The sequence below is a fragment of the Convolutriloba macropyga genome, chromosome 8 (genome assembly GCF_964194025.1).
Source record: "Convolutriloba macropyga chromosome 8, txConMacr16.3, whole genome shotgun sequence".
Taxonomy (NCBI): Eukaryota; Metazoa; Xenacoelomorpha; order Acoela; family Convolutidae; genus Convolutriloba; species Convolutriloba macropyga.
The window spans coordinates 10,825,096-10,839,746 of NC_134475.1; the positions used below are offsets into that span (position 1 = coordinate 10,825,096).

Here is a 14,651-nt window from a genome sequence, read left to right on the forward strand (position 1 = left end):
TAAGTTCAGAAGGATTACCAGCACTCAACTCAGGACATTTATAAAAGCTTAGCAGGAGAGTATATACAAGCTAACTTTACAATAGATTACAGCTGTAACGATTATAAGCAGATTTGGTCCAGTGGTAAGATATCCGCTTCCCATGCACTAGATCCGGGTTCGAATCCCGGTGGGGCGAAAATCCTTTTGCAAGATTTGGAGGGGGTCGTTTTTTTACAGTGCGTGACCCCCCCCCCCCCCCCCCGTGGTGTGCTACTAGTCATTTACTTATACTACTCATGGTCCTAATTAAAATCAACAGTCCACTAATTGAGTTTAGCGACCCCCTCTTGTTCGTTAATTTCAATTGCTTCCTTTTTTCGTCAACTCGGGCAATTTGCTCAACTCTCCTCATATTGGCGAATGGAGAAGAATAAATTAATATACAAAGTACCCTCTCATTGGGTGACAAGATAGTTGCGTGACGCGCGTCAATTAATTCAGAAAAACGAAATGTCCAATTTCGGAAACTTTTCCGGTTACAAAAGCTGTTGTTTTCACGTGCTCTCTGATTCAGGATCTCCATATACCCTTCAACCGATAGCTAGGCTCTTGAACGTCCTATTTTTACCTATAAGGCATACAATCAAAAATTTGAATTAAAAATTTCTTAGATGCATAACTATATTTTCAGATTTAAGTACAAACAAATTAAGGGAAAACATGTTAACGTTTGACTATCTCGGGTTTTTTTTTCTGAATTCACGTTTGCAAAACAAAAGAGACGTTGATCGCTCAAGGGTTACTTTTCTAATCGATTTATCCGGTATCTAGAAAAGCAAGAAAGAATGCATTTTTAATTACCAAACACAAACAATTTATCGTTCTTCACAATCAATCATTACAGTTTGCCAAGAATAAAAAGAAGAATCATTGCGGGTGTTGAGTTCGATCATCACTAGTATCGTCGGGTTCTACAGATGCAGTTTCTTTGACACAAAAAGCACTGAAGTGCAAAAGAGCGGCGTCTCTCTGCAGTCGTTCTAATCTGTCCAGGTGACGCTCTTGGTAGCACAACAGCTGCTCCACCACCTCGCCCATCCCATTCACTTCTTGAAACAGAGCACAAAAATTACTAATAAAATCGTTCAACCGCCTAGAAAACTTTTGCATCGATGAGGAAAAGAAGTAATGCATTTTATATCAAACATAGTAGTCTATTTTATCATTTTTCACAAACTATATTACAATTTATCAAACATAACCGACTAAACGTCGGAAGAATTGCTCTCGAACGACTAGTGGGAGCTTTAATCAATTGCCGCTTGCTTCAGTCGGGTGCGGGGGGAATGGGACTAAAAGTTCAATAGTGGGCTTCAAATAACCGCATTAGAATTTAATCGGTTAATATATATCACTCTTGATTTAAAGTGAAAAATGACACCAGTTTCGGCGCACTTTTCAGTTCACTTTTAGGAGTAAATTGCCGCCAATTGAGTTCAGCTGCTTGAAATTGTGATTAAGAGAGAATTTTAGATCACGCGAAACGCAAAAGTCAAGGGCGTAAAAATCACTCGAAAATCAAAACGGTCGAGCAAAAATTTTGCATAAAAAAGACACACGTTTACAATAATTGCTATGAACTACGAGAGCAATTAAAAAATCTCAAGATCAACTCAAATTTATTTTAAAGTTTCCAGCCAATAAAGCTATAAAAATTGAATAAGGAAACAAAAACGGCTAAAAAGGTTAAAACAAGTCAAAATTGTAAAATAGCTGAAAATTGAACGTAAATGTGTTAAATTTGCTTTAGACTGTCAAAAATGCTTCGAAACGGATTTTACACTTCAATTCCTTGGCATCAATAAACCTTTATTCCAAATTCACCAGACAATTCACTAATTTTTTTCAAAGTTTCTAACCAAGGAGCGTATCAGGTGTCCATGTTTTAAATACAATTTCCATCAGAATCTGAGCACTGTGACAATTCTTTGCGTTGGAGTTCCAGATCACACAGAACTTCAGCAATTGCAGCAGATCTTCCTCGGGCAAATCTGAAACAAGATGTATATAAACCACGTATTCATATAGTTGACTGCGTTGAAAATAGGATTAAAATCAGCAAATCATCGAAAAATTTATTACAAATTGGACAAAAAATCTATTTGAAAATAGAATTGGCAGCGAATTTGCAGTTATCAGTTTCACGTTTTAACAATCAGCTATTGACTTTAAGAAGACCGCGGCTCACACAATGTCTGTGCATAGCACAGAGATTTTAAATCTGTCTCTAGGGCTTACCAAAACAAACCGACTAATGTCGAAAGAATTGCTCTCGAACGAAAGGCGGGTGGAAAAGCATTTGACCCCGCCGGGATTTGAACCAATGACCTCACGCTCCATAGCAGCACTGCCCACTCGGCTATCAGACCCTTCCTGTTACTTTGCTGCAACTGATTTTATATTAACAACAAGCTTTAATTCGGAGTGAGAGCAATAGAGATCACTCAAAAATGAAGAACGAAAGCGTAAAAAATCACTTGAGAAGTCAAAGAATGTTCCAGACGAAAAGCGCAAAAACGGTCAAGCGAAAAATTTGCATAGAAAAGATCAAAACGTTTACAATTATTGCTATGAACTTCGTTCAAGAGCAATTAAAAATGTATTTTTGACGAGAGAACAGGTTCTCTTTTAAATTCATTTTCATCCAACTTCGAGTAACTAAACGCCATTTTGAAAATTTTTATTGCAAAAGAAACTATTGAGAATCGAAAACTCGTCATAACTTTTATTTTACTTAAAGGTAACATAAACCGACAAATGTCGGAAGAATTGCTCTTGAACGACAGGCGAGGCAATTTAATTCATCAGGGTCTCTAGCCTAGATCAATTTTTCTTTATGGGTGCAAACTTTGACCCCACCGGGATTCGAACCACAGACCTCTCGATCCATGGACACCCTCACTAACCACTGCGCTACAAGTCAGTTAATTCTGCTACGCAGCAACCGATTTTATATTAGCAACTTCGGAGCACTAGAGATCACTCAAAAATGATGAACGAAAGCGTGAAAAAGTCACTTGAGGAGTCAAAGAATGTTCTAGAAGAAAAGCGCAAAATTGTCAAGCGAAAGATTTGCATAAAAAAAGACACACGTTTACAATAATTAATATGAACTGCGTTCAAGAGCAATTAAAAACCATCCTAAATGTTATTTATCTGGCAAAAGAAAGCCGATTTGAAGTTGATTGAAGTTATGGAGCACAGCTAACAAATACAAAAAGTTGAATCACTTCAGTATAACATTTATAAATTCATAAGTACATCACTGATATGTTTCCTCGCCAAGATAAAGGTAGTAATTTGTTTTGATAAATTTACACGATGAAACAGTCAGCATATGTGAAAATATGTTAGTTGTTTGTGATCTGGGAACTGCCCAAAATATTTAATCAAATTTCCTTAACACTTCAAATTGAAAAAAAACAAACCCAAGCTGAAGCAAGTTCAAAATCTAATTTTAAAAATGTGCTCTCAAGAAATTACACATCAAAACACTCTTGATGTGGAAACAAACAAACAAAAACAGGTGAGCAGGGGTTGTCCAAGCTTCTCAAAATTAGACTCAAAATCATGAAATTATACTTCCTCAGCAAAAAAATATACGCAATGACTAGTAAAGCTCTAAGCGCATTGAAAAGAGCCTTCGACGATCGTGCTTCAGCATTTTATTATCCCATTTCCAAAAAACTGAAAGTCAAATCGAGCTAACGAACAATCAATCAAGCAAAAATTTGCACATAAAAGACCAACAGGACCAAAATAATTGCTGAAAACTTTATTTGAGATCAATAAATAAATCCGTTGCGAAAATTTGAATAAAAAATGGAAAATGTTACGTTAAAAAATTGACATGAATTAGGAAAGTCTATCCCAAGGGTTCGGTGAGAACTTATCGTCTCAAAGTGGTGATTTTTTGTAGCTATAGTTTCAGTTGAACAAATTTCAAATGCACTCGATTGCTCCATTTTTTACAATAACAAACACCACAGAGAAATTATCGATAGAATTAAAGAATATGTCAAGTTTCTATTATAGTAGCAATCTATTCACCTGCAATAATATTCTCTAGCTGACTGGCCACTTGTTTGTTTGACAGAATTCTCTCCAGAATCGAGAGCAGCTTGAAGGGCTGATTAAGTCTTACTGCCAATTTAATAGCTTCTAAATAGTTTCCATCCAGCAGCAAATTTTCCATAGTCTGCATCTGACTAATTGCTTCGTTCTGCTCCTCAAATTTCTTCATTCGGTTCTCGGCAGTGACGTCTTTCCAAATTACAATTGAGGCATCCGCTCCTCCGCTTACAATGAAGAGATCATTTGAGCTTTTAACATCTGACTCTTTCTGCGGTATTTCAGGCCCTGATGGCGTCTCCTCGAACACTGACAATGACCACACCTAAATTTGAAGCAAAAAGATAATCGGAACACATTTCTTTCATCCATGAACAAATTTTCATAAACTTAACAAACTAAAGGATGTTTTATTTTAGTAGTAAAAATGATTTTCATAACCTTAAAAAATATGGGAGTAGCCATTACAACTCATATTTTCCTTAAAAAGTAAAAATATCAATTATAGATAAAAAATTAGACAAAAAATTAGCATACCAGGCATATCGAACCAAAAGTACTACCAGAAACTCGCTTTGTTTCACAGTATCAACATTTTGCATTTTTCCTCCAATGCAGACTAATCAAACATTGAAGATTTTTTTCAGTCATCGTCAAGCAACATTACCGTTATTTCCCTCACAAACTCATATTTGTGCAAAAATGTGTAGAATTTCGGAAAAAAACATGATAGATTAAAAGTTGAACGAGCTACATTTTTCGCGGAAATAAAATCTTTTGAACACCTTTTGAATTTTTCGCCGTTCTGACTGCCACACTCAGTAGAGGGAAATAAACTAGAATTTATGGAAGAGAAAAAGGTTAAAGAGCCATGACCACTTGGGTTTATCTGCATTTATAATAATGTTCGCTTCAGTGGTCATGTTCTAGTGCGCGTGTTGTGGAGAGCTAAGACATTGATATTATCGATGACTTTAGAGAACTTTTTGCTGTTACAGTCTCTCACCTTATCTGTATGTCCATCGAGTGTCGTGATACACTCGGATGTCTTTGCATCCCACACTCTTGCCAGTCCATTAGTAGCAGAAGAAACAATCTGAGAGCTACGATTGAAAAACGAGACTTGAATCACCGCACAGTCATGACCTTCAAACGTCGCCATACAAGTAGACGTGGTCAGATTCCACAACTTGACGGTCGTGTCACCCGAAGCAGACACCACCAATTGTTCTTGTTTCGAAAAGTCGAGCGCCCAAATACCTTTTCTGTGCCCTGTTAAGGTCTTATATAAAGTTTGGTTTTTGACATCCCAGACTTTGATCAGTTTGTCATGTGATCCGGTAACTATCAACTCGTTATTAGGTGAAACTTTGCAACAATTGATTTGCTTCGCGTGCGCTTTAACAGTCCATGTACACTTCAACGATTTAATCGAATCGGTATTTTCTGAAGAAATTTTGATTTTCCAAACTTTCAAGGTCAAATCTTCACTTACTGAGCATAAAAAGTCATTGCTGTCAACAAAAAATTCGGCATCTAACACATCCATAGTATGACCAACCATTGATCCTACACACTTAAGAGCAATCTTCTTTGAATCGAATTTCCATAACTTAAGGGTTTTATCTTTAGAAGTTGTAGCGACAAACATTCCATCAGTTGAACTGCACACCGATATTATAACATCCGAATGCGCACAAGTAATTTGTACATGAGAAGTTTCTAAATTGAGCAATTTGAGGAACTTGCTTTTAGAAGCAACGGCTAATAAGTTTCGGTTCTTTCCCACAAAACACGTGGCCGAGATTTCTTCGGGATCACCCGAAAACATTTTTACAATTTTAAGCGATTCCAAATTGTATAGAAATATGTCATTGTTATGAGAAGCTGCCGCGAATTGACCTCCGAGTTGTTCCATGTGACTGATTGGGGCCAACGAATTTTCATCTTCTGCTGAAATTTGGGATGAGAGTTTGCCAAAAGCCTGGAGACAATTTCCACTCGAATCCCAGATTTTGAAGACACCTCTAGAGCCCACAGTGATAAAAATGCGCGAATTTTGGCAGTCTGTGGGTAAATGGCCGACCTGAAACACGAGACATTACAAATGTTAGGGGATCTAAGCATGCGCAAATGCTGTGAAAATGGACCAGCACTGGATTCGAACCAGCATCTCTTACTTGCGATCCTAGGGTGCTAACCATTGCACCAACTGGTTTTAAGCTCTCGAATTTGGGCATCACTCATAGCTCATTCTCTCGTTCTTTCTTGTCCCTCAAAGATTCATGTCTAGCTAAGTATACACTGAACAGTAAAACTTCTTGTCAAGCTTATCTTATGCACTATTTACATAGTTGTTCTCTTTCAACCTTCGAACAAAAAATTTTGATACGATCTTTAAAATTCAAGTGGCAATATCTAGGAGCCATATATCTTTGTGAAAGCTTGGTGTAAACTCTAAAACAGTTCGTGGAAAGCGTTTGCTGTTCACCCAATCTGTGTACGATACAAACGTAAACACATGGAAATATCTGTCACATCAAAGTGCCTAAAAACTAAAATTTTCAAGGACATTCAACTTAAACACAAAGTCTATTCACCTGACTGGAATTCGGAACAATCACAGCCTCTGCTAGCTCATTCATCGTGAAAGCATTGTTCTCCATTTTCAGCTCCATACCTCTCGATTTGCTGGGTGCAAGTATCTTCCCGGGTGTCCAGACTATAGCCAGACAGTCACGTCCAAGACTGACAAACCACTGCTGTTCGCTATCAAATTTCAAATCGAGAACTGCGCCATAATGAGCAGAGAGTTTGAAGATGGTTGACTTGGAAACCAACTGAATGATTTGAACTAGACCACTATCATCGGCTGAGACTACCAGGAATTCTTTCTGGTAGATCCAAAATTTTATCACTTGAGTAAATCGGTTTCTAGTTTCTCCAGAATCGTTGCAACTATTTGTGCGTTAAAAATTGGATACTAGAACTACAAAACGTTTTACAACGATCAATTGATATAACATAGATCTCTCACTCCGAATGTAAAATACGAACCGTAGCCCAATGAGAACCTGCTTCTGTTGCAAAGTAACTTTCAATGCATATAAATTTAGACAAGTAAACCACGCTGAAATCTTCTGTATAATGAACTTTTCAAATAATAGTACACCACATTCATCATTACCAATATGAGGAAATTTGCATTTCAAATTCTCACTTCCCAAACAGTCATATTAAAAATTTTTTCTAAAAACAATTTTGATCTAACAAACCAACATTGAGGCGCTATAAAAATAATCTACTTCACTCAGGGTGAGTGACATAATATCAAAACAACCTTCTGATGATTTTAGACTAACAAACTTTGAATGGAAGGAAAAGCGAAAAAAAATTAGCAAACAACTATTTGACAACCTAGAATTGCTCTCGAACGACTACTGGGAGCTCTAATCATTTGCAGCCTGCTTCAGTCGGGGGGCGCCTAAATGGGACTAAGAAGTTCAATTAAGGGCTTCAAATAACCACATTAGAGGTTATCATATACCACTATTATGATTTAAAGTAAAAAATGGCACCAGTTTCGGCGCACTTTTTACTTTATGTGATTGAGAGAGAATTTTTTCTCTCTGTGATTGAGAGAGAATTTTAGATCACGCTAGACGCCAAAGGTCAAGGGCGTAAAAATCACACAAAAATCAAAATTCTCAAGCAAAAATTTTGCATAAAAAAGACACACGTTTACAATAATTGCTAAGAACTGTGTTCAAGAGCAATTAAACATAACAGACTAACTTCGAGCGGCTGGATCGTAAAAAAGCAAAAATTAACAAATCAAAAATTTTGAGCAAAAAATTTGCTTACGAAAATTAATGGTTCCGACAACACTTGTGTGTGTGGGGGGGGGGAATATATACTCAAATGGGTTTTTTTGTTCAGAAAATATTCATCGTAGAGAAATGTGAGTGGCATCATTAAAAAGCTCGTCCAGTGAAGAATTCAAATTCGGGTTTTAAAATTTCATTTTTTCGAGGAGTTACCGCGGATTGAAGTTTTGTGTCAACACGGGATATTTGGCATGATTTTGCTCACTTTTAGTGTAATTTTTCTTCAAATTAGGATTTTTTCTATAAAAATATTAATTCAAAATTAATTACATTTCACGCCACAAAATGAACCAATTCTGTGTTCCTCATAGGCGAAAGGCGATAAAAAAGACTAGTTCTGATTTCAGAGGGAAGTTTACTATCAAAAAATCGAATTCTATTTGAGATTTATTTTTTTTAGAAAACTTTTCATACTTTTTTTTGTTTTTTTTTAAGTCACCCACAGACTAGTCACTTTTCATTTCTAGGTTCCGTTAATGACAAACTCCATTTACAGTCAAACGAAGCCCAATGAACAGAAAATATTTTTTCAAGGAATCGCTCATGTTTTTTTTTGCTTCGACTCGAGTTTTCGTAATTTTAAATGAAATGTTGCTCTTTTAGAGGTTTTACTAATTTTATAGTGTCCTATGGCATAGACTCGTTGACTAAAAAGGCAATAGGTGTCGTAATGAGCATTAAGTGAACCCATCTAGAGCTTTGAGTGGACAACTAATGACTGTTAAGACATTAAAAAAATTTTAAAGTTTTTTTGAACATTGACCGAGCATTAACTTATTTTCGTAACAAGTTCACAAAAATAAGTTGATGCTCGGTTAATGTTCAAAAAACTTTTGATAAATCTTTTAATGTCTTAAGCGTCAGTCTCAGTAGTGACAGGACACAGTTTCTTTCTACTGCAACTAAAATTAATCTGGTTAGCTGTTTTAGCTTCTAACTAATGGTTACTTGACTTGAATGCCACAAGATTTCATCAACAAAATTGTTTTTTTATTGCGCAAAATTGTTTTTATTGTTTTTGGTTGCTTTTGAAATGTTATCAAATTATCCTAATATTGATAGCTCTCATTGGTTTAGAGAAGACGTTCAATCGATGATAGATAAAATTTTCAAAGAAAAGCTTAAAGTTTAAATGGTTTCGACACTTTCTTCTCGGACTTTTAATGGTTTCGACAATTTCTTCTAGGACTTTTCTATTGAATTTTTAGTTTTTGCCTGTATTTGTTGTTGTTCTCGTAGTCATAAGACTTATTGTGATGTCTTATTGATTACCTATGCATGGCAAACATCCCTGTCCTCCCACCGAGGCATAACTGAGCGTATTTGTTGACTTCCGTTGAAAGCTGTTGAATTTAATGGCTGTTAAGACTTAAAGTAATTTTACGAACAATGTTTTTGAACATTAACCAATCTTAAACTTATTTTCGTGAACTGTAAGTCTGTCTCAGTAATGAACGGATCCCCTCCTTTATACTTCAACCAAAACTAATCTAGTTAGCGGTTTTATTTTTGGTTAAAATTTTCCCCCGTAATTTTGGTTCCTTTTAAATCTTGTCAAGATATCCCAAAACTGATGGCTCTCACTGGCTTAGAGAAGACGTTCAATGAAGCATAGATAAAGTTCTCAGAGATAGGCCTATGGATTAAATCGCTTCGACACTTGCACTTTTCCACTGGATTTTTGGATTTTGCCTGTATTTATTGTTGTTTTCATAGTCGATTACTTACTTTAAGGTCTTATTGATGTCATATGAACGACAAACATCCTTGTCGTCCCATCGAGGCACAACTTAGCGTATTTATTGGCTTCCTTTGGAAGCTATTTAATTTAACGTCTCTGATACTACGGGTTTTAATGTAATTGTTCATATTTGCTAATATTTTGAAGTCATATTGTTAAAAAAGAATCACATTTCTGTTAAAAAATTTAATGAAAATAGAAAAACTTTTACTGAAAATTTCATTTTTTAATGGCTTTGACACTTCTCACTCAAATATTTTCCTTGAATTTGCTGTTTTCGCATGTTTTTTAAATTCTTTCGGAAGCCGTAAAATGCTGACAGATCTCATAAGCTTGTAATTGAGGATTGAAAGGGTGATGTTAACCGAAGCAGTCAGTTGATACAGAATAGTCTTAAAGTTTTTGGTATTAAACAGTTTCAATGATATTTGAAACTTCTCGGTTTTTGTTGCTCTTTTCGTCAATTTGGAACTTATTCTGATCATTGAGAGGTCCCATCCATTTTTTGTATTTCAAAAATTAACATGTCAACTGATATTATGTCGTAAATGCTGTTTTGTTTGTTGGACAATATGCATCTTCATTAAAGTTTTGTAAAGTGGTGTATTTGTGTTTCTTTTTCTCTTCTTTTAGCACATTCGTGTAATAAAAGATCCCAATGATTTTCAAATGTGGCCCATATGAACTGATTTATTCTTTCAGTATAATTTTTAGCTGAATCCGTATTAAAAAAACTAAAAAATTAAAATATATTGAAGAAATAGAAATGTATTTTTATTAAAAAAATACAATATTGAGATAACAGCTAATAAGTTTAATGGCTTCAATAATTTATTTTTTTCTCGAATTGTTTATAAGTTTTTTGAGTTTTCTGCATCTTTAGTAGTGTTCCTATGGCTTAGTCGAACCAAAAACGGTCCCAATGGTCTCATAATGACTTTTCATTAAATTTATCAATAATTATTCTGTTAAAAGCTAATGATTTTTAAGACTTTCGAAATTTTTTGGTCTAAAAAATGTTTGTGATTTTTGAATTTCGCTTCAATATTTCTTCTTTTTGTCGACTTGTTATCTAGTCTCATGAAGAAAAATTTCCATCTGCTATATAAATAGGAACAAGTAAATTTGTGTAGTTAAGGTTTTATCTGATTGCATTTTGACGTTGTCACTAGGTACTTTTAAATTTACATAGTAAGTTTTTGCCGTGAAATTTTTGTTTCTGCTTATTTTGTTTTTTCTCGTAATCTTTTTAGCGGCAGACCTCGTGAGCGCTGTAATGAGGCATGGCATAATGTAATTCAATTAGTTAGGCTGTGTCACTAGTTCTTTAAACTCAAACATCTATTTTTGTTATCTCTTCATTTGATTGACAATTAAGTCAAAAATGTAGATGAGTACGTGTCGGAACATCAAGTGAGAACGCACAATAACGAGCATCCTTGTTAAAATTAAAAAGAACTCCATGTAAAAACATAGCCGGCAGATTGCCGGAATAGCTGCCAAAGAATAGACCTGCGTGCCATATAATAGAGATAGAAACAGATACATATCTAAATTGAAAAATCGACGCCGCTCAAAAAACTAGGCTAAAAAACATTCAGCGATAAATTAATAAAGCTTGTTATAATTCATTCCACAGAAGCCTCTTATTAGGGACCTTTACTGCACATATGAGTTCCTTTGACCTTAAACAAATTCAAATTAAACTTAAGTTTTAAAGTGCAGAAGTCATTTTATTGAGTGAGGTAAGTCACGTATGATCAAAATCTAATCAAGCAAATAACCTAAAAACTTTCGCTAAAGCGAGTGAGAAATGACGTCACGCGCGCAAATGCCGTTAGTGAGAGGAAGAAGTCATTCAGAAAATTTGACTTTTTCAGCTTTGCTGTGTGAACAAATGTAAAACGAAAAAGGAGCGTCAGACGACGAAACAAAAAACATAGCAGGACAAGTCCTGACGTACAATTCAAAGAATTTTCATTGACTAAACAGAAAAACTAGACCTTAAATGGACTATGAGTGGATTGAGAATACCATTTTAAAAAAAATCAGATAAAAAATAAGAAAAAAAACAGAAAATCAATGTCAAAATGCCGCATATGAGCAAAAAAACCACTAGCGAGAAATGAAAATATAATTCAAACAAAAAACTAGGCCTAGAATGAACTGTGAATGGATTTGCAAAACCATTTAGAAAAAAATCCGATCCAAAAAATCGAAAAAACAGTAAAAATCAGAGTAAAATTGCCGCATGTGAACAAAAAACCACTAGCGAGAAAGCGAATTTTTGTTCAAACACCGTTTTCTCACACTACTTAAAATTTAGAGCGAAAAAATTTCACGCCACAAAACCACTCGCTTTTTCGCTCCACTTCCTGTTTTGGCGTGACCAAAATCATTACTCCAATTTGACTTAAAAATCATGAAAATGTGTGAACAGATCTTAAAAAAAAGGCAGCGCCCCAATACAATTCAAATTCTTTGAATTGTAAAAATTCTTTGAATTGTAAAAAACCAAGAGCAACGCAATATAGCTATGCTCAGCTTACAGCTTCGCAACTATGAAAATAAATACAATTACAAGATTAGAAATAGCGTTTTGGAATGTGGAGAAATGTGCTTTGAAAAACTGCTTTCTTATAAAATACAAACGTCTCCATTTAAAAAAAATGCGATTGAAATTTTTGCATGAAAAAATCGCCACTCTAGTTCGATGCCAAAATATGAAAAAACAATTCTCCGCTACAATTCAAACCATTTGTTTTGTACGTCGAATTTATTCAATACTATATTTTTTGATAGACAGTACTAATTTTTCAAGACTATAAATCATGGCTAAAGCTGCACGGATATTAAAAACAATTTTTAGCTGTATTAACTTATCCCTTAACCAACATTGCGATATGCAAAATCTCCCAGTCATATTACTCTAAGGTCGACAGGGTTTGCAAAATTTTCAACTATCAAGGTTTATTAAGGAAAAACCCGAGTCGGAAAAACTGAGGCAAAGAGAAGTGAATAGTTTGAACCCTTCAAATTCTATTTTGCACAAGAGCATATCTGAACAGTAAGGACAGGAACTATATATCAAAAAGCAAAAAAATCGCATTAAAAAGACCACAGGGCTACTATTTGTACAAACATCGCTTGAGCAACTAATTGGTTCTTTAATATTATGTAAATAACGACTAAAAAATCGCAGAGAGAAACTAGAAAGACGAGGATTGCTATGAAAGACCTCTGACAATAGAAGCATTCTTAATATTATGTGTGTGGTATTGACGGTTTAAGTCGTATATCTTTGTGGTCGTATCAGCACTCCCAGTCGCCAAAAGAGATCCCGAAGAGTCAATTTCACAACAGGTCACTGGTTGTTTGTGAACAGCTTTCCACGTTCTTGTACAAACATCAGTTCGATTAGCACAAATTGTTGATCCAATAGTTTACCCAGATAATACTCTTAATTTTAAGCATGATTTTTTGCACTCTCATTAATGAACTGTACCAACGAAATCGCAACAACCATTTATCATGAATGTAAACCTAACTCAATTGTCACAGTGACGTTTTCATACCAGAAAAATGTTGAAAAAGAACGACCCTTCTTTTCTTTTCATATCTTTAAGTTAGAAATGATAGTTTCATCTGCTACTCCATCACTAGTAAATTATTTCTATCGCTATAAATGAACATAACTGACTAAGGTCAGAGTTGAATTGCCCTCGAACAACAGGAGAGGTTTCGATTCTATTGTAGTTGGCTTCACTATGGGGCAGGAGGGGGTAAATCACTAGTGCTTCAAATGACGCCATAAGAGGTAATTATACTAACAATTTCATAATACAGAACAATTTAAATCACGCAGTAGTCGATAAGTCAGGGTCGTAAAGTTCATTGCAAAAGTCAAGCAAAATTTTTGCATAAAAAGTTGCACACACGACTACAATAACTTCATTCGAAGGCAATTAAAACGTTTCGTCAAAACAATATAGGACTACAAAGATTTTTCACTTTTTTCAAACCCTTGTGCCCTAATCGAAAATGCTTACCTCTCACATTCCAAATCGCCTCCAGCTGAAAAACCTTCATTGCTTTCAATTCTTTCGATGACATTTTTCAGCGACCACTTTTTGACCAAGAGACTTTTTGAAATTGTGATCAAGACTTCATTGGAGAAGCAAACTGAACTGATTTCATCATCTTCATCGTGTTTAGCAGAGCACAACTTCACGCCTGAAGATGTGTCAATTATATTCACATTTTCCTTATAAGGACAGAGCAATAACTTCGAGTTATGTAGTAATCCCACTTTTCCTCCAGAATAAAAAGCGGATATTGTTTTCTGTTTTTCAAAATCAGTTCGAGGTCTCAACTTCTTTGGCATTATCTGAAAAGACGTATGTTATGTTGGTTAAATAAATTGGGCTGCACAGAGCTTTTAAGTCACCGATTGATTAGATACAATTTTCCAACTGAAAGATGATTGGGATCTTTTCCGTTTGTGCCCCCCCCCTCCTAGTTACAGACCACGTGTCATTGGGGGTGGGGGTCACTTTTAAAGTCACTGTCAAAATTCCAATGCCATCATTTCTTCGTACTTTCATATCAGTATGGAGCACAGATGTCAATTGTACCTTTGAAACGTGACTGCAAAGTTTTTGCTATTTTACCTGCTTAAATTGGTGCTACTTTATTATCAACTCTTTATTGTAAACATTTAAACTGAATTTTTACCAGTCTAAAATTCTTGTACCGAGGTCCCCTATCAGCGGTCCGAAAAATATTTTGATATTTTTCATAGGAAAAAAGAGTAACACATAAGAAAACAATTGAAACATAACCGGTAGATTGCCAGAAAATAGCAGCGATAGCCCTCCTTAATTTTCATTCGAATTGAAATAGCAGAAAAC

The 14,651-nt window shown here is 35.2% G+C and overlaps 1 protein-coding gene across 1 annotated transcript; it reads right to left on the minus strand.

Moving 5' to 3' along the window:
- Positions 1–818: 818 nt before the first annotated feature.
- On the minus strand, positions 819–14,125 carry LOC142344452 (transducin beta-like protein 3). The gene is made up of 7 exons (XM_075396105.1): positions 13,791–14,125; positions 12,980–13,137; positions 6,714–7,030; positions 5,120–6,199; positions 4,093–4,438; positions 1,902–2,033; positions 819–1,091 (listed from the first exon to the last, which is right to left on the minus strand). Exons 1-7 carry the CDS (start codon positions 14,123–14,125, stop codon positions 910–912), a joined length of 2,550 nt encoding a protein of 849 aa, XP_075252220.1. The 3' UTR covers positions 819–909.
- Positions 14,126–14,651: the final 526 nt, after the last annotated feature.

Coding starts and splice junctions, on each gene's coding strand:
- LOC142344452 (XM_075396105.1), bottom strand. CDS start 14,125: ATGCCAAAGAAGTTGAGACCTCGAACTGATTTTGAAAAACAGAAAACA. Junction 6,200..6,713: donor TTGTTCCGAATTCCAGTCAG/GTGAATAGACTT, acceptor CTCGTGTTTCAG/GTCGGCCATTTACCCACAGA. Junction 1,092..1,901: donor GACACCTGATACGCTCCTTG/GTTAGAAACTTT, acceptor CTCTGTTTCAAG/AAGTGAATGGGATGGGCGAG.